This window comes from Dunckerocampus dactyliophorus, chromosome 12 (genome assembly GCF_027744805.1).
Source record: "Dunckerocampus dactyliophorus isolate RoL2022-P2 chromosome 12, RoL_Ddac_1.1, whole genome shotgun sequence".
Classification (NCBI taxonomy): Eukaryota; Metazoa; Chordata; class Actinopteri; order Syngnathiformes; family Syngnathidae; genus Dunckerocampus; species Dunckerocampus dactyliophorus.
Genome location: NC_072830.1, coordinates 17933728 through 17959061, shown reverse-complemented (window position 1 = coordinate 17959061; position 25334 = coordinate 17933728). Strand labels below are relative to the sequence as shown.

General features: G+C 40.1%; 1 protein-coding gene across 7 annotated transcripts in view; it reads right to left on the bottom strand.

Moving 5' to 3' along the window:
• Positions 1–895: 895 nt before the first annotated feature.
• dock10 (dedicator of cytokinesis 10) overlaps positions 896–25334 on the bottom strand; it is an 83926-nt gene continuing 59487 nt past the window's right edge. For 2 of the 7 annotated variants that reach the window (XM_054793213.1, XM_054793212.1), the window contains 25 exons: positions 22593–22709; positions 22396–22513; positions 22182–22303; positions 21981–22095; positions 18987–19053; positions 18781–18828; positions 16873–16974; positions 15582–15694; positions 15396–15511; positions 14126–14263; positions 13873–14055; positions 13699–13809; positions 12259–12474; positions 12126–12183; positions 11487–11588; positions 9125–9231; positions 8910–9032; positions 8181–8294; positions 6331–6477; positions 6059–6269; positions 5375–5565; positions 5197–5297; positions 3428–3566; positions 3248–3320; positions 896–1677 (listed from right to left, as the gene is read on the bottom strand). In XM_054793213.1, coding sequence (XP_054649188.1) covers positions 1622–1677; positions 3248–3320; positions 3428–3566; positions 5197–5297; positions 5375–5565; positions 6059–6269; positions 6331–6477; positions 8181–8294; positions 8910–9032; positions 9125–9231; positions 11487–11588; positions 12126–12183; positions 12259–12474; positions 13699–13809; positions 13873–14055; positions 14126–14263; positions 15396–15511; positions 15582–15694; positions 16873–16974; positions 18781–18828; positions 18987–19053; positions 21981–22095; positions 22182–22303; positions 22396–22513; positions 22593–22709 — 2988 coding nt within the window. In that variant the 3' untranslated portion in view covers positions 896–1621. The remainder of the gene's footprint in view (positions 1678–3247; positions 3321–3427; positions 3567–5196; positions 5298–5374; positions 5566–6058; positions 6270–6330; positions 6478–8180; positions 8295–8909; positions 9033–9124; positions 9232–11486; positions 11589–12125; positions 12184–12258; positions 12475–13698; positions 13810–13872; positions 14056–14125; positions 14264–15395; positions 15512–15581; positions 15695–16872; positions 16975–18780; positions 18829–18986; positions 19054–21980; positions 22096–22181; positions 22304–22395; positions 22514–22592; positions 22710–25334) is intronic. The other 5 variants (XM_054793214.1, XM_054793215.1, XM_054793218.1 and 2 more) reach the window with 4 other exon arrangements.

Below are 25334 nucleotides of genomic sequence, written 5' to 3'. Positions count from 1 at the left end.
GAGCCAAAAGGCAAAGCTCTCAATTTACCAGTCACTCCTACCCTCACCTATGGTCATGAGCTCTGGGTAGTGACCGAAAGGACAAGATCGTGGGTACAAGCGGCCAAAATGAGTTTTCTCCGTAGGGTGGCTGGGCTCTCTCTTAGAGATAAGGTGAGAAGCACTGTCATCCGGGAGAGACTCGGAGTAGAACCGCTACTCCTCCGCATTGAGAGGAGCCAGATGAAGTGGCTTGGGCATCTGGTCAGGATGCCTCCTGGACGTTCAGGGCACGTCCGACTGGGAAGACCCAGGACTTGTTGGAGAGACTATGTCTCCCAACTGGCCTGGGGACGCCTCGGGATCCACCGGGAGCAGCTGGACGAAGTGGCTGGGGAGAGGGAAGTATGGCTTCCCTGCTTAGGCTGTTGCTCCTGCGACCCGACGTCAGATAAGCGGAGGAAAATGGATGGATGAATGGATGGATGGATGGATGCTACTATTAAAAGAGACTAGTATTAGAAAAATTGATTTTTAGACTTGCGTGGTATCTTTTAGCTTGATTATTAATTAATTGAGAAACTGTGATTAATCTGATTAAACTTTTAAAATCATTTGACAGCCCTAATAATAATAATAATAATAATAATAATGATTATTATTTAATTTAATTAATAATTATATATATTTAGATCATAATTTTAAGTGATAACATAATAATAATACCTAATTCTGTGGCGCGTGAATGTCGCTGTTAGTGATTAAACCTCAGAGTGAGTAAGCAACCTGAGCCCCCCACGGTGTGTAGTGGAGAATGGCAGCATGTAGAAGCAGTCTGCGTGTGGCTGAGAGAAACCCAGTCAGCCTCCTTCCGCCTCACACCACCTTGGCTGCGAGTCTACACAATCATTACCCAGCAATCACTCATTAACAAATTTTTATTTCAATGTTATACATAAAACATTTTTTTAAAGTCAGCTAAACAAATATTTATATGTATATTTCATTAAAAAAGGAACATTTCAAATGTTTTAAATATTAATATTTCTTATATACAATTGAAAACAGTAAATAATAACAGTAACAATGCATTTTGCACCATAAAAATGTTACAAAACCTATCATTTTTTCCTTTTTTTTTTTTTTTTTAATTTGAGCATTTCCACTTGAAAATGGGCGAGCTGATTTTCGGGTCACGTTAGCAAAGGATACAAATTAGCACTGTGGAGCTGCTTTACATTCAAAACACCAAGTCGAGGTGCCTTCAGCTCTTTCTTTTGTTAGCTTACTTAGTCTGATTTCGTATTTGAAAAGTTGAAAATGCACCAGGGAAGCGACGTAATGACGCGTGAAGCTCGAGCTCAGTAAGGACACTGTACTCTAAAGGGCAACGCTGTGGCGAGAAGGCGCATGTGTCTCTAAGTAACATGTTTTTGCTTGTCAGCGTGTAAGCTGATGAGGCTGACCCACTCTTCTAGAACCAAAACAAACAGAACCAAGCGCATCCATCCCCGCCCCTGGGCCACGTTCAACAACAGGACAATAGCAAGACTAGCACGAGCACAGTCTACACACGTCTTCTTCTTTCCTTTGTCTTCTTCTACCACAAACAAGCACAAGGCGAGAGTCCTCAGCTACCTTTTTAGCCGTTCAGAAGCCGCTGTGGCGCTCCGTTCCGGGTTGCCTTGAGTGAGGAATCTGGACACACAAAATAAAATGGAAGTTAGTGTGTAAATGTGTAAAAAATGCTCATCAGCGCGATTAATGACTACTGCTATGACAATATTGGCTCTGTTGCTGCTGCGTTGTACAATATACTTGTTAGAGTAAGCCTTTCTGGTAGTCATGATGATAGGCCCAAGGGGTGTGGCCTAGTAAGAACATAAGACTTCCACAAGGATCGTCTTCTAAAACATTGATTGAAGGCCGCTTGTTGCTAGGTAGAATTCAACTCACCTCAACCATATTTCCGCAATAGGCCAATGAAAAAAAATGGGCTTTTGCTCTGGAAATTAATCCAAAAAAAGCACGATTGTCCAATGAAAAGCATGGATCTCTGTTGCAAGCTCAATCGTGGAAAAAAAAAAAAATTGTACATAAAGTTACACTTGTTGCTAGGCAGAATAACCATAATTCTCTGGTGGAGCAAAGAAAAACCCATCATGACGTCACAACAACAAAACAAAAAATTGGCGCTATGTGGTTTTTAATTGGAAAATGACAATGAGACGGCTTTATTCACATATTCATTTAGCAATTTTAAATGCTGCTTTGTATTAAATATGCTATACATAATATCCCTGATGCGGCACGAGATCCAAAAGTAGAACTATTGACAAAATTCGGCCTTTCTAAAGATAATAATATAGCGATAAAATGGTTTTTGTTATTCAGAGCAATTTTTCCCATAGGAAATAATGTAAATCCAAGTAATCCGTCCACCCAAAATGTTAACAAAAATACATTTTATAGAGAATAATTGTAGTTTTACAACAGAAAGCAATGCAAAGTAATTATAAATGACAGGTGAAATGGATAAATGAACATGTAGCATCATTTTTACTGGGGATATCCAATAATATCAGCCAATATTGGCATAAAAATGACAGTTCATATCCGTGTTGGGTTTTTTTTCCTGCCAATAATGATATTGACGTGATGACGTGCTCCACGCAGCAACGTGCTGTGCTGAATGAGCCCAGTGTCTAATTTCACCAATTGTACACATCCAGAGTTTCATACTTTGCGCTTTAATTTTGTGCCACATAGAAATGGGCAACTTTCAAAATAGTATCATTGCCAGCATTATTCAATTGTATTCTTATTTTTATGACTGTAATATGGAATAAGATGTATTATTATTACTAAGCTGTCTTACTTGTTGATAGTAGGAGAACATACTATAATAGCCGACTTTTGGTCATCATTTTTTTAATGGCTATTGTGTTGAGACAAAATGTTTAAAATTAATTTGGCATTTTTGTGCTAATATTGCCACTTACACTGCATATTGCAGTATTTGGCTTATTTTGCACAAATAGTGTTTATTTGTGAAATGCATCCAGTGGCCTGGCAATAGTTTAAGGGAAGATCTGCTGCCAATATCGGTACTTTGGGTTTTGCATAAAAACATGTTCAAACTGTGGTTTTATTGAACAGGTGCAAAGTTAAGGTGGTGCAGACAATGTGGCTAACATGCTGGGGTGTGTGCGTGTGCAGACAGGCATGGTGAAGCGACAGGAATGAGTGAGCCCCAGACATGACATACCAGTCTTAGACAGAGTGGAAAGAGAGCTGTTAGAGAGAGAGGTGGCGCTGGAGGCCAGAAGACGTTTTCGCAGCTGCAGGGTGGAAAAGAAAAAGTAGAAGGACAACAATGACGTGACGTGAGAGAGGAGAAAATGGAAGATGCTTCGCTAAAAGTGTGTTTGGGGCGCCAAGGCGAGACCTGCTCATTCATGATGGCCGACAGCTCGCTCAGCATGTCCCTGTAGTGAGCTCTCATCTCCTCCTGGTACTCCAGCTGGTCCTCCTTGATCAGACGCTCATTCACGTCCAACGCCTGGCCGCAAGCTTCTGCAAACTGCCTGCATGCCGAAAACAACATAACACTTTCACATTCATGTTTCTATGCAACGGGAGATGGGAGAAAGGTATGCAAAAATGTCATGTTTTTCACATTTTCAAAAATACGTAACACTAGGGCTGACAAATGATTACAAATTTTAATCAAATTAATCACAGTTTACAAATTAATTAATCGTGATTAATCACCACATGTGACATATGCCCTTTTTACTGTATTTTTTGAACAAAAAGATAAATGACAGGACCCACTTTCATATATTTGCATCTATTAACAGTTCCAAATGAAATGAAAATTTCAATCATGCTAAAAGATACTACACATGTCTGAAAATCTAAAACACCAGTCTATTTCATAGTAGCGGAACATTTGAATCACACTTTAACCGTGTTATTATGAGCCATGATGAGCTGCGTTCAAATACATCACAGAATTTTTTAAAGTTGAATTCAGTGTTTTGAGTGTAGATGTATTTTCCGGGATTTCCATGCATACTTAAATGCAGAACAATGTACTGTACTTCCGCAGTATGAGTTCCGATAGTCAGTGACGAGAATATCCACTTTCTGTTTTTCTTTGTCTTTCTATTTACTTAGACCTCACCTACGCGCATAATAAAGACGTTGTGATGTTCCGAGTGCCCCTGAATGCACTTCGCTGTTGTCTTGTGACAATGAGAGAGTGTCGTTCCGAGGAGGACGAGAGATGTGTTTGTGAGTTGGAGATACATACAGTATATGGTGCTGGAATTGCACTGCTGTTCTAAAATAATGACACCTAAAATTTTAACGGAATTAATAAAATGAACTAGTTACTGCCGTTACCGCTCCATTTTTGACAGCCCTACTTAAAACACATTAAAGTGCATTTTCGTGTGCATCTTACTAAACTCTGATTTTATCGCTGCCCTCAGCCCTGAGACAGAGCCAGCTGGCCCATGAGGCAATTTGGGAAGATGCTAAGGGTGCTGTGGCCTCAAGGGGGCGCCAAAAATAAGGAAAACAATTAACCTTTAATAATTAAAAGTACTTTTTACTATCAAGTCTTTAAAATGGAACAGCTCACGTTGATTAAAAATTAAAGAAATTCCCAATTACTAATATTATGTAGGGATTATTATTATTATTATTGTTACTACAAATGATAACAAAAAAAGTCTCATGATTTCTGTAGTAGTTTTGCATATAGTTATTTTATTTTAAATAGGTTTTATATAAAGTCATTTTATTTAGTTTACTGTATATTTAGACGAATACACTGTGTGTATACAGGTATTGCATTGTGTAAATGTATCTTAAATATAGACTTATTGAGTGCAGACTGTGTGGCTATTTAAATTGTTTAATGTTGATTGTTTTGTTGATTGTATTAAAAATGTATTACTATATTTGTTATTTATTCACAGGATTTGTATTTTGTGGCAATGGTATTTATATTGTATTTCAGATATTTCAGACATCTTAATATTACAAAAAAAATCTTAATATCATTTCAATTAGATCAACTAAAATTAATCAATCTATCAATTATTTAATAATTTAATAATAATAATCATTAAAAAAAAGAAATTATATTTCTCTTGCAGGCAAAAACCACTGATAGATTGACTGATTGATTGCAGTATGCACTACCTGAAGATCTGCTTGAGCAGTTTGACTTGGTTGTCTGGATACTTCTTGGCATTCTTCTCTTCTAAAAAGGCCCGAGCGTAGGCCATCGGGCCTGCATTCACCTGTAGAGCAAAGGTCAAGTAAGCGACAAAAACAAAAAGCATGGGCAGAGTTGGAAGCGTGAGGGGAGGACACACACTTTGGCACTGACGCTTCCCTGCAGTTTAAGCTGCAGTCGGATCATGTCCACCTCCTCCATGTTGCACAGCTGGTTGAGCTCGGAGACTTTCCGCGACATCTCGTCAATCGCCACCTCGATGGGGTTCATCTCCGTGCTCTGCTGCTCCACCACCTGGATACGCTTTTTCAGGTAAGGGAAGCTGGAGCTTGCTAAGGAAAGACAAAGAAAAAACAACTTATTTGAAATCATGGCTAAGCACATCCACACAAGCTAATGAGATCCAATCCAAGAGTTGGAGCACAAATTTTGCCTGTTGGTTCCGAAGGAGAACTCATTACATTTTGTTGCAGAGGTGGACAAAGGAACACAACAAGAGACATCTATTTTCATCGTTTTGGTGTTAGAGTCCACTTGCATTGGGAGCCAAGTGGGACGCTGACCCACCACATCCAGCAGGTGAAGCCACAGCGAAAAAAACCGAAAACTATGGTGTGCTCAAGGGCCGCCGAACAGAGTGCAAAATCTCATTGCTTCACAAAAAACAATATCAGTGAAGCATAAAGACATAAACGTGTCAAAATTCTGGGCTTGTACATGTATGCTGTATGTATGCTTTTGTATACAAGTCTTATATTAGATCTCATTACAGTATATTATGCAGCCGTGCCTAAATGAAAATGCAAATAAAGAAAGAATGCTCACTGGTTAAAATGGTGCGCCTCTTGCACTGCTCCTCCACATCTCCGTGTTTCTTCCCGGAGAGCGTGAAGGGTGTCTCGAACACAAAGCGGTTGATGTTGTGATGCCTCTCAAAGTCCGTCCTTTTGTCCTGTTGTTCCTTCTCATCAAAGTAAGGCAGCACGTACGTCACCTGAATGTAGGCAAACTTTGGGTCCAGGTCTTTGGGGTTGACCTATGTGAGAAAAAGGGAGATTTTAACACTTTCAAACCATCACAAAATTGCCGTCACTTACCTTATTGGAATCTTGAATCATTTTGACATTGTCGGCTCCGAACTTGTCCGAGTAGAGTTTTAGCAATCTCTGGGAGATTTCCGACAGGCCGGTCAGCTTGGGCTCCTTGTAGATGAACTCCTTGCTCTCCTCCTCCTCAAAGAAACCCTGCCACAGCACACAACAACAAACACATACAATCATTGTATGCTACATACAATCTTAACACCGTAAATCGGGGTGTCCAAACTTTTTCCAGCGAGGGCCACATACAGATAAATAAAATAATAAAATAATAAATAAAAGGATGCAAGGGCCACTTTAATATTTTGTAAAGCAACACATCTAGATAATGTAAGAAGTTATATATATTTCAAGAAAAAAAACTGCATGGTGAAATTTTTTTTGCTGTTCTTCTACTAAATTTTCTTCTCGTAATTATGACTTTCTTCCTGTAATGTTATGACTTTTTGATCAACTTTATTTTTTCAAAAATTACAACTTTAGTCTTTGTTTCTCATAATATCACCACTTGAACTAAATATTTTTTCTTTAATATTTCAAGACTATGCTTCTAAAATGTCATTAATTTTCCTCATATTACAAGTTTCTTCTCATAAAATTACAACTTTTTTTTGTTAGAATGTGACTTTTTCCTCTTAATATTTTAACTTTAGTCTTGTAAAATTGCAGCTGTTTTTTTTTCCATTTGTGCTGTTTTTTTATTTCAACTTTCTTTTTGTAAATTTTCTTCTTATAATATAACTTTATTCCTATAATATTGTGACTTTATCCTTGTAACACTTAAAAGTTTTCTGCAACCTAATTAAAAAAACAGACAACGTTATTCTTTGTTTAGTTTGTTTTCATAATCTTACGAACTTAAAAAATGTTTTTTTTAAATATTTCAACTCTATGCTAATAAAGTTATTTTTCCTCATAATATAACAACATTATTCTCGTAAAAATACAACTTTTTCTCTTCATAGTTTGACTTTGTTCTGGTAAAATTACTGCTGATTTTTCATGTTAATTAAAAAAAACAGCCGGCAAATGGCCCCCGGGCCACACTTTGGACACCCCTGCCGCAAATGCTCCAATTAACGCCTCCATTCAATCAACCGCACAGACTCCTACAGTCGGCAAGTGTGTGGTCTACAAGAGCAAATAACCGCCAGGGTCACAAAAAACAATGGCATGAACAGCTGTGGCTGTAGGCAACCTCCTGTTTGCCGCCGTGTTGCACATGTTCAGATATTCTACATTTTAACTCCTCTTTTGTTATAATTAGAGCATTTACGGCATGTACAGTGCATGATTGCTGTCCAAAGTGACTGAACTCAAGCCAGTCTGGCTTCACGTCGCCCCCAAGTGGTGTGAAGACGTCTTTGCCATTGTGTTAGAAAGAATGAGGTTTATTTTGCATAACTTCCTGTCTGCTCTTGTTTGTTGAGGAATAAACCCACTTTGGGATAAAAAGGGAGTCAAATGGAGCACAGCAAGCTTTTGACAAACCTTTCCAAAGGGGGAGGATTAGACAGTTAATAGCGGCAAACGGGGAGGAGAGGAGCAAAGTTGTTAGCGCTGAGGAATGTGGCAAACAAAGACAGCCCAACTTACCGCAATCTTGACATAGAATATAATACAAAAGGAAGAAAAGAGCAAACAGAGACATTAAAGGCACTGGCACATAGGTAATGTGGTCTCCACTGATTGGCCACAACATTAGGTACACCTCCACATTCACGGTCATAGAACTAGTGGCTGTAATGTAGATTGCAGTGGTGTATAAATAAATCCTCATTCAAAACTAATTAAGGATGCAGAGCAGCATGGTTCTGAATAGAAGGCATTCAGGAACAGTCCCTCACCTGTCCATAGAATGCTACACGGTAGTAGCGTCCAAAAAGGCGCTTCTCTGAGTTCACCACCTCTGTCACCTTCAGGTAAGAGCGATGGATGTCGTAGTACAGCTCCGACAGCCTCTGCAGGTACAAAAAAACACAGGTGTGCACGTGTGTATGCCCACAACATCATGGAAAACAGCTTCGCTACACATTTTAAAATAAATAAAGAATGGAGCTCTGCCAACTAACCAACAGTCAGCTATAGTGGAAGCTGTTAGTTTGATCGTTTTGCAATTTGTTTTTCTTCAGCAAATAGGCTCAGCTAGCATGATCTTCTTGTTCAAATGTGAGTGTAATGTTAGCACTGTAGCTCACATATCTATGCTAGTGTTGCTAACATTTGTGTCCTCCTGTCCCACTCCCTAATGTTACCTTGTTTTATGTGATATACGGCATCTATTACGTTGGACAAGTGCAGAGTTACAGTGTAAAGTAGATAAAGTACACAGCAGGGCTTCTTGGAGCCACGCGCTCTGTTGGAGACAGGTGTGGACAAACACAGCCCATTAGCATTAAAGCTACGCACACAAAAAACGGCGTGTTCCCAGCACGGCTTATTAAAAATACTTTTAACATTTACATTGAGATCTCACACTTTGTTCAGCGGTCCTTGAATGCAGCATGCGCTCAATAACTCGTGTGTGAAGGGCTCTAGGGTATCTCACTATGCACTGTAAGAAGGCCACAGCTTACCTTGAAGTCTCTCCTCTTCTCAAAGACAACAATGACAGGCTTGTTGATGTCAGCGATGAGCTCGTATCTCTCCGACTTCCACAGGTAGTCCACGCACAGCTCCAGCTGCTCCACCAAGGTGTCCTAAACGTGGCCACAGAGAAGACCACAAACGTCGATGAGAGAGCAGATTGGCGAAGTCATTAAACTGTCCCAGATAGAGATACAAGACCAACCTCAGTGTAAGGAGTGTCCTGCGTGCCGGCGTCTTCCTTCATGGCTCCCTCCTCCTTGACATTAGGACTGATGCACATGAAGGCTGCCCAGCCCAGAGAAAACGATGCTGGAGTTGTCAGAAATTATGAAAAGGATCTCAGGGTGCAGTTGATAAGTGAGATGAATCACACATATTTCACACATAACAGTAAACACTGTATTTCCTCATATAGTGGCAAGTGCGTCTGTATGTACTGTACACAACTGCAGAGAGTACCAACCATTTATTTATTGAAGGGGGGGCTTCATTTGGACATTACTACAGTAACAGTGAACATTGAAATGTTTTGCCATTTTTGCCACTTTCTTGTTTAACTCCACTGTAAACGTCAGCTTTACAGATGCCACGCTGACTGTGACATATGGCGGTACCAGTAATTGGACAGGTAACCACAGTCATCTATCTATCTATTAATCTACCGTAAATTCTGCTGTATAAGCCCCAACTTTTTTCTTAAACTTAGCTGCGGTTTACACAGTGGTGCGGCTAATTTGGGGCTAAATTCTAATCTCGTGACATCTTCTTTACTTCAGAACTCCTACTAATTGTTCAAATACTGTGCTGCTCCCGAGTCAGTGAGGAAACGATAGCTTTTTCTTTGGCAGGAGCTATCAACGCACTCACAAGCTTGACAACCCACTGGATGTCAGTGAAGGTCAGTATAAATACCAGTATAACAACATAACAGTCTGACTCACGGTGTCGTCTTTCAATGAACACTTTACTAACAGCACTGAATTGATCACACAGCAACTTAATACTCAAATAGTGTATGTACAAATATACAAACAGGTCCCAATATGACTTTTAAATTAAAAAAAAACAACATTTTTAAGTTTTCCCGTAAAGGCAAATGCGTCTGAGCAACACATTAATTAGGGTACAGCAATGACATTAGCTTCCCTCTTTTTCCTTTGGCTCCCTCTGGTGGACAGAAGCACCATTTTTCATGTAAAACTCGTATTGATACATGTTTGTATATTTCTGAGGAATAACGTTTGAGTGTTAGTTGCTGTGTGTTGAGTTTAATGTTGTTTGTAAGATGAAACCGTGAGTCAGACTGTTATTTTGAGTAATAACCTCTTGCAATTTCCAATGGGTTGACAAGTTCTGTGTGAGTTTTTTCATAGCTTGTGATTGGCTCCTGTCAAATGAAGAGCTGACTGGTCCTCACGGGCTCGTGTGCACCACAATATGCCACTTTATGACGTGGACACGCGCGGCTTAATCACCGGTGCAGCTTATATAACAAAAATCTGTTTTTTCCTCAAAATTTTGTGTTTGCGGCTTACACACCAGTGTGGCTTATACATCGTCATCTGCGGTATATGTCTATCATCATCTATTTACCTGAGATGCAAAAAGTAGCTATTTATTCAAATTTATTCTATTTATTCAGTTCTTATTTATTCAAGTGCACCGAGGGTAGGGTGGACGTGACTATTTGAGGAAATGAGTATTTAACAACATTGACACTCTAGCCTCTTTCACACAGAAATCCTGCAAAATTGGCGCATCAGAGCCATAACAGCAGGTCCCGCATTTATTTGTATACAGTAGCTCTCCGCTGTTCACGGCGGTCATAGTCCGTGGTGAAAAATTGCGAGTAATTGATACAGATTTTGACATTTTGACACACGGCTCATAGCTAGTGCCTCCTTAGCCAAAAGAACTTTTGCATCTCACGGCACACAGCCATACAACTATGGTGTGTTCAAAGACTGCCGAACAAAGTGCGAAATCTCAACGCATGACGAAATAGCATTAACACAGAATCATCAACAAAACACAAAAACATGTAAAAACTGTGGGCTTTCTAATGGTGGTGTATGTATGCTCATAGTGTATTTTACCTCTATAATCACATATTTATAAGTTCTTAAGTTGAGTTCTTCCGACTGAGATGTGTTTTCTGCAGAAAAAAAGGCCTATTTTCGGAGTCGCAAATATACTGTACTGTATACATTTGAAATAGAACAGGAATCCTGCTATGTGTAACATCTAAAATACTTTTCTAATGCTGCCATTTGCTTGCTGCCATTTGCAAAACAACAGGCACTGTCCTGCTTTTGTTACGGCTCTGACACTACCATCCTCAGCTGGAAAATTCCAGGCTTGATGCCCCAAAAATCCACATTGATGCCATTTTTAAAGGCAGTGTGAAAGTGTTCCGCTCGGAATAAAAATATTACAACCGACATCACCATGTCTCTTGAAAGCATCACAGTGCACCTGATAAGATCATCACCCCCTGCTTCTCTCTCAATCCCACTGATGGCCTGACCCAAACACCCAGCCGGCCCCCAGGCTCACACACTCACTGTCTTGGTCTCGGGAGGTAGTTAGTAAGGAGCTACATTTAAACACAGGACTTTCTTCGGGGGACACACTGGACATCCGGGCCTTGTCTGCTCTCCAGTAGCCTGTTTGGTAGGAGGGGAGGAGGACACATTTTTTTTAAACGTCCACAAGCAGCTAGGTAGCTTGTGTTCATCACATGCATGCAGGGTATGCAACAAGGTTAGAATGAAGAATGGGCATACAGTACAAAGAGGTGGTACGAGGTCATTAGGGCCAGGAGGGGCATAGGGATGCAAAGACAGAGACACGTTACTGACATGACAATTATTCTTCACGCCTTCCTCAGCAAAGACATCCAAATGTGCCCGATGATACAAACACACACGTATGACCATTGCAGTGACAATGCTAGTGGAAAAGAGAGTGTGACTGAATTTCTTAGTTAGAATGCCTGAAGAGATGCACACACTGAGAAAGAGAAATGTCATAGCAACTGCATATGGACAACAGTACTGAGACAAGCCTCTTCCGCAACTCGTACATTGGCCTTGGATGCCGAGCCAGCAGTGCCTCAATGCTTTTGTGCATATGTCGTATTTGTACAAAAGCGTGAAAACAGGGAATCCATGCTGCAATACTTTGTGCATGCGTGCACTCACCTCTCCTCTTAAGTGACTCAGCAATCAGAGCAGAGATGTGGATGTAGCACATAGCAGCCTGAGGACAAAAAACAGAATCTGTATTTGCCAACTTTTGAACAAAAATGTTAAAAATGCATAAAACAGGTAGAACCTCAGAGAGATCTCCATTGCGGACGTGGACCTTGGCCATGCTCTCCAGCCAGGTGCGTCGCAGCTCGGGAGTGCTGGCGTACGAATTGGCCAAACTGTACTGAAGGTCCACCAGCATCTCAGGATCCTTCTCGTGCTCCTTCATCTGAGCCGTGGCCATCAGCACCGTCCTAACACGCTTGGTCAAGTCTTTCACCTCGGCTGGGAAGGGGGAATTCTGACAGAATAATGTACTTTTAATGATCTGACAGTACATTCATTGAAATATAGGTAGAGTGGATCCCTGCTTTCCATGGGGGTTATGTGTAATTGATACGCCAATAAAAATGTCCATTTTTGACAAGTGACTTTTGCGCACTTTAGTATACCTTATTTTCTTTATATATATATTTTCTTATATATATATACATATATATATATACATATATGTATATATATATATATATATATATATATACATATATATATATATATATACATATACATACATATATATATATATATATATATATATATATATATATATATATATATATAAAATTTAACTTAATGTGCTACCTTTAAAGTCCGCCATAATGAACTGAGGTGAGCTTGTTGTGATGCATTTTGATACGCAACTGGAACAAAACAGAGCATACCGGATGCTTTTTGTTACATTCTAATGCGCTACTGCCTTGGAGTCTATGTGTCTGTAAGTAATGTGCAACTACAATGATATGATATCTATGAGGATTGAGAAATGTGGTATTTTAGACAATTTACCTGTATTATCACATATTTACGAATTATTACCGACTTATGGTTACCTTTTTCTGTGGAAAAAGCGACCTATTTTCAGGGGTAAATGTATTTTTAAAAATTATTTTATGAGCCAATAAAGTGTTACATGTGCAAAAAAATCCAAATTTGGATCAGAATCAATTTAAATAGCCACTTCATGCATACGCCTGAAGATTTATGCATTACTCAAAGGGAAAGTAACCATAAAGTACCAGAGGTAAAAGTAAAAGTAAAAGAGGTAAAAGTGTCGATGACAGTTTTCCAAAGTCAACGATGATGTGCGTGATTTTTTGTCTAAAAAACAAAGATAATAGGTCTGCTTTTAGGGATGACTAAGGAAATTTAAAAATGTTCACATTTGAGAGCCTGAAATCAGCGGATAGTTACATTTTGAAATTCAAAAACAATTAATCGAATACCAAAGTAGTTAATCGTCAATTCATTGATTAATTGTTGCAGCTCTAGAGCAAACAACAGTAAACGCAAGTATGTCACGCAAGGGTTTCACACTAACAGATAAGTAGTGCAACCAACATTATAAAGCGCATGCAGAGGTAGATAAAGCTGTTGGATGCTGACCACTCAACAGAAAAAACTACATGAGGAGCTCACCTAGAGCCACAGGCAGTGCATTACATATCACTTGAACGTAGGGCTTTACCTTGAGTGGGGCGTCTCCATTGGCAAAGTTATTCACGATGGCCAGCGACTGCTGGAATCTGGAGCCTCCAATGCCAGCATCGGCTATCAATTGGCTCACTGCCTTGATCACCTAAAGATGACGTGACAGCATGAAAGTAGGTCAAATTTACAAAGCAAAAAAAGGCACACATACCTGAAGATGCGAGCGCACTATAGATTTGCCTTTAGTAAACTCAAAGTTCTTCCTCATGACAAAATAGAGCAGGGCAGCTGCCTCCGTTTGGGTGGAGCTAGAGCGGTGGTTGCAGCATTTGAGGATCTCGTAGCAAAGACAGCCGCAAAGGTCCGCTTTACCTTGAAAGAACGCACTGGGGAACTAACAGGAAGAGGGGAAAAAATGACATCTGTGGACATGTGGTGAGAATCAACATGGTGGCGTAGAAGACCTTTTGCACAAAGAGCCTGAGCGCTGCAAAGATGTGGCGCAGGGTGGCGGTGGATTGGTTGATCTGAAAGAAAAGCAAGTAGGTGTCCAGCACCTTCTTCATCAGGGCGTTCTGTCCATCATCCATCAGCAGTTGCTTCTGAAACATATTTCATATATGCAATGACGTATTTGAAAAGCACACAGTCAAAATTGTTGTACTCCCATTGTCTTTATTAGCAGCACTTACTGATGTAAAACAATTTGCAATGATACAAAAATAAATTTAAATAATTCAACACAAGCAGTCACTGTTTATTGAAAGTGACCAGTACTGAAAGTTTTTACTTTTTGCAACAGGGGTTAAATCATTTTGAGTGGTGTTAACCACTGCAACCACCAGAGGGCAGCAGAGTACCATGGATGAAGCCAAACAAGCAGCAGGTCTCACTGAATAGTCTCGCACAGTGGCAGAGTCAACTCTCCGGCCACCACTGGTAATCTAGACATTTCAGGTATCAATTTATTGCCACCCCTTTGTGAGTAATGGTCTCACCTTGGCCACCGCCACTGGTCTCCCAGACTTCATAATGTTGGTGGAAAATATTAATTATAAATTAATATTGTATAATTAATTAATTAATTCATTCATTGGTAAATATCAATTTTAATACTAATGCAATATTAAAATTGATATTAGTATGTATAATATGTATCCCATTTTTATTTAATATTTTGCTGCCATATGTAAACATAACAATAAAAAATGTATTTTAATAAAATCAGAGTGATACCAAAGGCCATGTATTGGTAATCCCTCATTTATCGCGGTTAATTGTCATAAAATAACACCCCTATAGTCACCTTTACGCTCATATTACCCAATATTGTAGTCATAATAATAGAAAATAAGCCACTGAAGGCATAAATAAGACTTTTTCATGTGTGTTGCTATAAATGTGCTGCGGCAATCAAATCTGGTGATTGTGTGTCTCACCAAACATTACAGTAACATTGCTGACACATAGTGACCAGTGTAGAATACTACATACCATCACAGTGCGTCTTATATGAATGCCTTATATTTGTATTTTCATTCATTTAGCTATTTTTATGTATGAAAATGCTTCATTACTATATATGGATATGTAGAACATAAGAGCTAAAAAATCCCAATAAGACATAAAAATAAATTGTGTAATTTGCATATGACACTTTTTATTTACTAACTATGCCAAAGTGGGGCTTCCTATGCAGTTGTGGTGGCGTACTGTCATGTTGTGAACACGCACCTTGTGATGGTGAACAAAGAGCTCTAGAACATCCAGCACAGTGAGTGCCACCTCAGTAGACAAGTTGGCCTCCACATCAGTGGGACTCAAATTGTCCCCATCCTGGATATTCCCATCTGGAAACAAGAGACCAACGCAGATGACATGAACAAAGTCCCTCAAAACGTGCCTGTGTGCGTCACCTACCGGTCTCCATCATCTGCAGCAGTTTGGGGTTGGTGAGGGCATTCTTTCCCCGGATGATGGGCATGGTCTGGGAACGAGCCTGTCGGTGACCTTCCGCTCCTGAAGAAGCCATCCTGAAGGAAAGCGCGACGGTGAGCATATCGTTGTGATTGGAGTACATTCTTTTAACCAACGACACTCCCTGGACTGTTCATTAGATACACGTGCACAGTTAGTAGATCTGGTAAGATTGTGCAGGTGTACCTAATGTTTTGGTGCACACGTGTGCAGTATACTACATAGTGGAGATATAAAAATGGATGCTACGGTCTATGAGCAAATGGAAAACAATAACAACCACACAAAAGAATAGCGGGGCCATGCTGAGAACAGAGCTACAGTGTCTACCATGAAACTATTAAGTGGTGGTCACATCACTGATGAATCGTTACAAATATGTACAGTATCAGCCTGATAATGTTCCGATTCTTACTTCATTTTCCATTATTTGTAGCTTTAAAGGTCCCTTATTATGCAAAATATGCTTTTTTTTCCATTCTAACTGTAATATGAGTCCCGAGAACCAAACGTGTAAACATTTTATTATCTCCCTCACTTGTTTGCTCCACTTTAGAGAAAAGAGGTGCTCAAAATGCTTGCCTTTGAGGAAAAACCGGCTTTCTTCTAGACATGATAGCGGCTCCCACCCACCCCTAGCCCGATGAGCCCGTGTATACGCCAACCACGTGACAGTGAATGGCTTTGTTTAAAAAAAAAAAGAAAAGAAAAAAGGCTTCGCTACACATCTTAAAACCTGGAGCTCTGCCAACTATTGGTCAGTCGGCTACAAGCGTGGGAGCTGTAAGTTTGATCATTTTGTTTTTCTTCAGTGCTTCAGCGAATAGGCTAACCTAGCATGATGTAAGCACTGTAGCTCACATACTGTAGCTATGCTAGTGATGCTAACTTGGTGTCCCACTCCTTAAGGTTACGTTGTTGCATGTGATATATGGCAATTATTATGTTGGACAAGTGCAGAGTTACAGCGAATACTGGTATGTAAAAAGGGGATTAAATGCAATAGCAATAGCGCTTTTTGGAGAGTGATGGGGGTGAACAAACACAGGTCAATAACATTAAAGCTACAGACACATGGTTTAAACTGTCTAAATTCCGGTATTAACGTTAAGATTTTGGACAAGACTTATTTCAACTTGTTGAAAAATAGTATAATATGGGACCTTTAAGGACAATTCCAATACTGTATGTTTAAACAACAGTTGTGGCCCAAGCGTCGGAGGCTGCTGGTTACCATTGCGGGAGGAGGCTTGAGGGCTGGGAGGGATGGTTAGGGACCTTCAGGGTGCCATTGGCGTGGGTGGACTGGGCCAGCTTTAGTGCCGCTGCTAGCTTCCTGTTCACGAGCCAATCACATCACAGCTAACATTAGTAGGTTTAGTTTTACTCAGTGTGCATTTTGTGTGTGGCATGACAAGTGCAAGCTTGAGCATGCCTGAGACTGCTTTGCAGAACATTGTGTAGCATTCAGGTCCACTGTGTCCTTGGACCTCATAGTTTTACTGGCATTCACCTCGATAATGTGTGGTTAAATCGTGCATGTTAGTGGTGAGTAGAGGTCTGACAATTACATTAATACACTGCAGATTAGAATGGGATGCCAGTTAAACTGTATCGCAGATCAGCTTAGTAACCCGATCCCAACAAACAGATGTTTAAAATGCACCGCGGTGCTGTTTGATGCTTCAGTGAAGCCAGATCACAGACTAATGCAGGAGGCCATATGAAAAAAAATATTAGTGCCTTGGCCGGCTCAATGGAAAGACTACTCATGCAATATCTAAACCAGTCACCGCATTTGGTACACCTTGATTTAATACAACTCCTTTACAGGAATAATGAAGTTAGTCTATCTTTAGCTCTTTATAGGGCAATAAACCATATTAGGTAACCTAAAATCATTCACTGCAAGACAGAACCATGTGACGTCTCTCAGCCAATCAATAAAGAAAAGCAATGATCATAATGACGGAAACTAGATGGTATTAATTTAATAAGACGCTTGTATCCTGCAGTGGTGTAAACCTGCACTGCATCATACTGGATCTTACATTTTGGCTACGTGGGATTGTGAAGACAACCTCATATTATGGGACGGTATCAATCAAAGCTCAGCATTATTGGCTCTCGCATTAGATCTCAGGTGTACCTAATGTTGTGGCCAACGTGTGGACATACTGAAACTACAAGAATCTGCACGCCCATTTATCATTGCAATGTAAATGACGTGAAGACAGTCCATCAAAGCACACAGACACTTACAAAGGCATGCACGGATGGGAATGTACCATGAGGCATGCAGGTGGATAGGACATTCAGATATTTGTCTGTGCATGTACCTATATGTAAATATGTTGAACACAATAAAAAACTAAAGAGGTGAGGCCCCCCCTGCCCCCCTGCAATGATGAACAAGAAGGAATTAGGGTGCTTTGCGGCTTTTATCAACTTGTCATCTGATAGGCTGGCTGTCTGCCTCTCTCGCTTGCATGCTGGATACTGCCGGTGTAATTCATCCAACGGCAACTTCAATGGGCGCCGAGCATCAAACGCAGCAACAGAGACAGACAGCGAGACAGTGTAACATGGCGAGCTCCCCTTGGCCTGCTATCACAGACGAATGTTAAGTAGCTCGCAGCCCCCCACACAAGGCTGCGCTACATCTGAGAGCGCTAGCTGAGGGCTTCCAGCTATCTTTATTCCGTTAATGCTTGCACGCAGTAAAGCCTCTCGTTGGCTTACATGCAAGCTGAGAGTGGGGGCTAATTTAATTAGCTGGGGAGGAAGCAGAAGATGGAGAGAGCGGGTGCCAATGGCTCAGCTCCAGTAGTCCTGCACGGGAAAACAACCCCCACGGTGTGCTCGCCAAATACTACAGCACAATATCCAGCTGTGCTGCACACATCACAGCAAGACGCCCCTCCCCATTTTCCTCCCATCTTGAGTGTGCACACGCATACGCAGCACACATTAGTGTTTCTGCCTGACCGCGTTCTTTGCAGGTGTTGTGAACACACGTGTAATCCCATGAATTATGCATAAACTCAGGTGGTTGTGTGTATGCATGTAAAGTTAATAAGATGTTTGCATGCGTGCAGCGGTGTTGCAATTAAAAAGAAAAGAGGTTCGCCTCTTTGTCTACCTGGCGATGTGGCGCTTGCCCATGAATCTGAAGTGCTGCAGAGAGAGCCTGAAGAGAGGGAACATGCACATCACATGACAGAACAACACAAAAATACAGAAACAAGGGAAATTACTGCACTGCTCAGCAGACTGGAAGAGGAAATCATCCGACTTTACCCCACTTTTGCTGTACAATACAAGAGATGCGTGCTCAGCAAATCTTACTCTAATATTTTAAAGAAGTCCGAGATCTCCTGGTGAATGGCCCGGTGCCAGTAGGAAACTAGCACATCTGGAAAAAGACAACACAGGGAGATGGGAAGACATGTGTTGGAGCTATTAGAGTGACTCAGAAGAATTATAGCCAGTCTGACAAATACAGTAGAACCCCTGCTTTTGTGTTAGCGTCAGCAAATGGCAAAAATCAGCGAGTAATTGAGACGCCCACAAAAATGTCTATTTTTGAGACACGGCTCGCTCCTCCCCTTTCAAACCCTCCTGCTAGCTTGATGTTGATGTTCTCCTCCGATTCTGGAGCAACATTTGCAATAAGAGTGACTATATGAATAAGATGAGCAATGAACAGATGGAATCAGTGTTACGGTGTAGAAGTTATACATAAGTTTCACTTTTGTGTCACACAGCAACTATGGTGCGTTCGAGGACCGCCCAACAAAGCGTGAAATCCCAACGCTAGATGAAAAATCATTATCAGTGAAGCATAAAGACATAAACATGTAAAAACGATGTACTTTTTTAAAAGTGGTTCATGTATGCTGTACATTTTACCTCTATTATTATGTACTAATAACTAATTACCGACTTAAGAGTCCATGAAATGCTTTTTTCAGACAAAAAAACTGAAATAAAATAAAAAATAAAAAATTTGACTAATAATCTGTGAATTTGGGGGGCCTTTAATGCAGAAATTATATGCAGGGATCAACGGTACCTAATACCAGACTAAACAGATAAATAGTAATATTACTATAACACCATAAAAGTTGTACCACAAAAAAGTCATAGTATTACGAGAATAACGTATATTTCTCAAGAATAACATTGAAATATTATGGCTAGCGATGCTCCGATCAGAGTTTTATGCTTGCGATTCCGATACCGATCAACCGTAAGTGAAATCGGCCAATACCGATCACATAGATTAAGTGTAAATTTTTTAATTTACTGTTGGCTGCATGATATAGAAAAAGAGAACCATAAAATCACCTTCATTTAGACAAAAACATATTTGACTTACTTTTTCATGAGAACATACTATATCACTGAAACTTACGAGAGTTTGAGAGGCCTTCTCCAAGGAGACTTTGGATGTAAGCGTACATACAGTAGTTTGATTCTAGCAGGACTTTGAGGTGGCTCCAAGTGACAGAGCAGTCCGCAAACCAGCTGTCTTCCACCGCTGGTCATATAGTCCAATGAATTCAATTATTTTTCGGGTTATTTGCTTTAGAGTTCTGAATGTCACGCACATATAGGTGAGTGTTGTCCAGCATTGGATTCATTAGCTGCCGTTTGAATGCTGCTGCCATCAAGTGTTGTTGTTGGGTTAAAGCTTTTTAACGTTCTACCCCCACGAGATACATTTTCGTGGCATGTTTTGCAGTGTGCAAAATGTATATCACGCTCACAAACGACAGGTACGGTAAGTACGACACGGCAGACATGTTTGTTTTAGGTTTAGCATGCCTGCGCAGTGTGAAGGAAAGGAAAGTGGCCGGGAGACACTCGCTACAGGCTGCATGCCGCAATAGTATGAGCCACAGGTGATCGGCTTTTGTGATCGGAGATGAGAGGCATATATCGGAGCATCCCTATCCCCTATGACAACAACAAAAAAAACAAAAACAGAGACAGAATTCACCAAGCGATGGATTGTTCACCCACTAATAGGGAACGTGAGCTGGGTTTAGACCATCGTGAGACTTGAGACGTGAGACATGACAACTACATGAAGTCCTAATGTTATGAGATTGAAGTCACAATAAGCATGTTTAATAATATATATAATCTAATATATATAATATATAATGTAGAAAATAGATATAATACGCCTTTATGTTACAAGAAGAAGTGGAATGTTATAAAAATAAACTTGGAATGTTTTGAGAAAAAAATATTTTTTCACAAAAGAAAACGCTGAAAATTAAAATAATAAATTCTGAATATTATGAGAAAAAGTATTAATGTGATGAAAAAAATTTAATAAGAAAAATGACAAGAATGTTTTAGTTAAATAATAAAAAGAATGTTGTACTCAGAAACATAATACTTGACACTTACATAAAGCCCTACTATTACGAGATTAAAGCCGTAATAATATGAGAAAAATATTGTGACGATACAAGAGTAAAGTTGTAATATTACAAGAAGTTGGAGTGTTATGAAAATAAAGTTGGAATGGTTTGAGAAGTAATAATTTTAAATAATATTATGTATTCACGTGTATATTTTTTTCTGAGGAAAATGCTGAAAAGTTTTAAGTTAAAAGAAAATATTATAAGATTATAATCTTAAAAAATACATTTGTATTTAATTACAAAAAAACCTCACTGTAAAGTTATGATAATAATGTAAACGGACAAGAATAAAGCTGTGCTATTAAAAATAGTACATAACTACATGAAGTCTTAATGTTATGAGATAACGTACTATGAGAAAAATATTACGAGAAGAGGTTGGAATCCTATGAAAACAACGTTGGAATATTTTGAGGAAAAAATATGCTTCTTTTTTTTCAAAAGAAAATGCAAAAAATTACAATAATAATTTCAGATTATTATTATAAAGTTGTATTTTTTTTAAAAACAGTCTAATGTTACAGGAGTAATGTTATATTTAAGAAAAAAATACTATTGTGCTGTAATATAATATAAAAAAGTCAACATTATGGGGATGATGTAGTGATATTACATTACTGAAATTGTGAACATTACTAGAATAAAATCAGTCACAATATTAGGAGAATTAAGGTTTTTTTTTGTTGTTGTTTTTTAAATACTTGCTGAAACAACACACAAATAAGTCGGAATTTCAACAAGTGACCACCTAGATTTGGGAAAAATGAGACTTGCCATACATTCATAAGGATTAATTCATACATTCATACATTCATAATTCAGCAGACACTGATTGACAAGATTCTAGCCCAAACTGGTAAGAATAATCAGAATAGCGCGTAATTAGTCATGTGAGGTTTACCTTCAGATATGGTTTTCATGATGTGCAGGAAGCACATGAGGAGGCTGCGGGTCTCCGCCTGGTCTAGCTTGTCACAGCGAGAACCGTAGCCTATGAGGGACTGAGGCCGAGCAAACTGACAACACATGGAGCCCAGTCAAAGATCTTATTGTTGCTATCAATTATCTGAGGATGTATGTCACTTTATTCCTTTTTCTTTACCTTCTCGCAGCCATCCATCTTCTCACTGTTCCTGTCACTGTTGCTGGGGTTGGAGTCCACGCTGATTAGGGAGCCCCGAGAGTCGGCCTGGTTGCCCGTAGCAACTGCCAAGGATGAAAAGGCTAGCAGAGGAGCAAGGGGGGAAGGGGTGGGTGTCAGTGACCTCATTTGCACTTTTTTCTCCTGCAAAACAACGTACAGTGCCACACACTACCTGTGATGGAGTTGAGCACCTCTTTGGAAAAGGAGGCATCCACTGAGTTGCCGTGGCGAGTGACGGGCAGCGTCCCTCCGGCCACACCTCCTCCTACGCTGAGGTCGTCTCGAGAACCCTGCAAGTCAGAAGAAGATGTACGTAGATGAAACTCAACTTGATAATCACAGCTTGGTATGTTGTCCAGTGACATTTACCTGACCGCTGGAGGTCAGGTAAATGGGGAAAAGGTCCCTGAGGAAGAAGCGAGGCATGTTGTCCAGGATCAGACCATAGAGAGGAAGATAGAGAGATGCTATTCTTGCTTGCTTCTCCTGAAAGTAATAAGAAGACAACACATATTTTATGATCATTCGAAAAACATCCTTAAGGTTATAATTCATTTCATTGTCACATTAAATGCTTTTTGGAAGCTAAAGACAAAAGACAAAATAACCCTTTAAAAAAAAAAAGTTTTAAATATCAGTGAAATAGCAATAATACCATACCAAGATGGAGCTGCGGATGTTTGCCTCTAGCGCTTTCTTTGTATGATACTGTATGTGACCATATTTTGTTATAGTAAAGTGGCTAACGTATTTATCTAAAGTATTTATCTGTACAAACCACTGTATGAGTTGCTCGTTCAAGCAAGAATAAAGACAGCCCCCCACAGCTCCCCCAACACTCATTTAATGCCCTACATTTTATTATAGTGTGTAGTGTTCTTTTCTCCATTTAACTACTAAGTATACATCTGTGTAGGCTCTCAGTCGTACAGGAGTTGTCCATCGAGGAAAAGGCTTCTTGAGACGTCATCTGTACTTCTGTGTAGAAGGTGTCGGACGTCGGACGGTGTCCGACACCTTCTACACAGAAGTACAGATGACGTCTCAAGAAGCCTTTTCCTCGATGGACAACTCCTGTACGACTGAGAGCCTACACAGACGCATTGCGACCAACTTTGGGAGAGACATCCTTCTGCTGGTACGTAGCTTAGAAAAGGCCACTCTTAAATTAGCAGATTTAAGGAACCACCTCAGATTTAATCTTAGATGCAGGCAGAGTAGGTTAATCCCCAAATGCATGAGGCAAGCGTCCCTTGAGCAAGGACACTTGGCAAGGAAAATGCAACAAAACTACATCAGAAAAATACAGAATTTGAGAATTAGGAGGCTTAACATAGAGATAAAAAATAAACAGTCTGAAGTAGAAACCTTCTATCAGAGATTGCAAACCAAGCTTACGCACGAAACCTATCAGGAGGTTTGTGAATTTACCAAATCAGGTTATATGAAGCACCATAGCAAAACCAAATAAAGGCATAAGGGAAAATTCCAGAAACTTCTATTGGAAAATCGACCACAGCTTGTCGTAAACACTAAGGATGGGGGGAATCAGACCAATACTAAAGAAAATTGGATCAAAAATCTGTCAGACAGAAGCCTCTCGGAGACAGAGAAGGCAGTATTAACCAAGGGTCTCAACTTCTCAGTGACTCCTAAAACGATACCCACAGTAGACTATATCACAGCAGCTGAATCGGCCATCAGGAACAATAACCTTTCTAGAACAGAGGCAGGGGACCTTCGTCTGAGAATATCGGCCCTTCTCAGTAGTGCCAAACCACCACCGTCCAATATCACGTTAGGTGAGAGGAAAGCATTAGCGGCTCTGCAGAAAGATGAGAGCATCACCATCTTACCAGCTGATAAGGGCAGATGCACAGTGGTTCTCAACACATTGGACTACGAAGAAAAAATAACAAGTCTAATTAGTGATGCCAACACATATGAGCAACTTAAAAGGGACCCATCCAGTAGGTATAAGAAAGAAATCATACACTGTCTCCAAAAGTTAGAGAAGGAAGAACTAATTGACAGACAGATGTATCATAGGTTATACCCTGGGGAGGCTACACCATGTATCTATGGCCTTCCAAAAATCCACAAGGAAGGGTTTCCCCTCAGACCCATTGTCTGTAGCATTGACTCTACCACGTACAATGTAGCGAAATATGTAAAAACAGTCTTATCCCCATTGGTAGGCAACACTGATCATCATATAGAGAACACAAAAGGGTTTGTGGCGAGCATCAAAGACCTCAGATTGGAGCCAGAGGAAACTTTGGTGTCTTATGATGTGACTTCACTTTTCACATCTGTCCCCACCTCAGCAGCAGTCTCGGTGGTGAGGAAGAGACTGCTCGAGGACTCAACTCTGCATCGGAGAACAAAACTTAGTGCTGACCACATCTGCCAATTACTGGAAATTTGCCTTAACACCACATATTTTCAGTTTAGAGGGAAATTCTACAGACAAATTCATGGTTGTGCTATGGGCTCACCAGTCTCACCCATAGTGGCGAATCTGTACATGGAAGAGATGGAGAAACAGGCTCTCACATCCTTCTCAGGGACAAAACCAAGGCACTGGTTTAGATACGTGGATGACACCTTTGTCATAATCAAAAAACAAGAAATTCAGTCTTTCACAGATCACATCAATGCGGTGGACACCAATATCAAATTCACTCGCGAGGACACTATAGAGAACCAACTAGCCTTCTTAGACTGCAAGGTAATTATAGGAAAGGACAGAGCTACTTACAGAGGTCTTTAGAAAGGCCACACACACTGACCAATACCTGCTTTTTGAATCAAACCATCCACTACAACATAAACTAGGGGTTATTAGGACCCTCCAACATAGAGCGGAACAAATACCAACTAGTGCTGAGGGAAAGAAAAAGGAGACACAACATGTCCAGAGAGCGCTCTCAACCTGTGGGTACCCACGGTGGGCTTTTAACAAATGTCAAAAGAAGAGAGTAGGGAAAGAAACCCAAAAGCCCACAGAAGCAAAAAGGAGAGGAGTGGTAGTCCCTTATGTAGCGGGGGTCTCCGAAAAACTCCAGAGGATCTTATGGCAACACAAAATTCCTACCTATTTCAAACCAG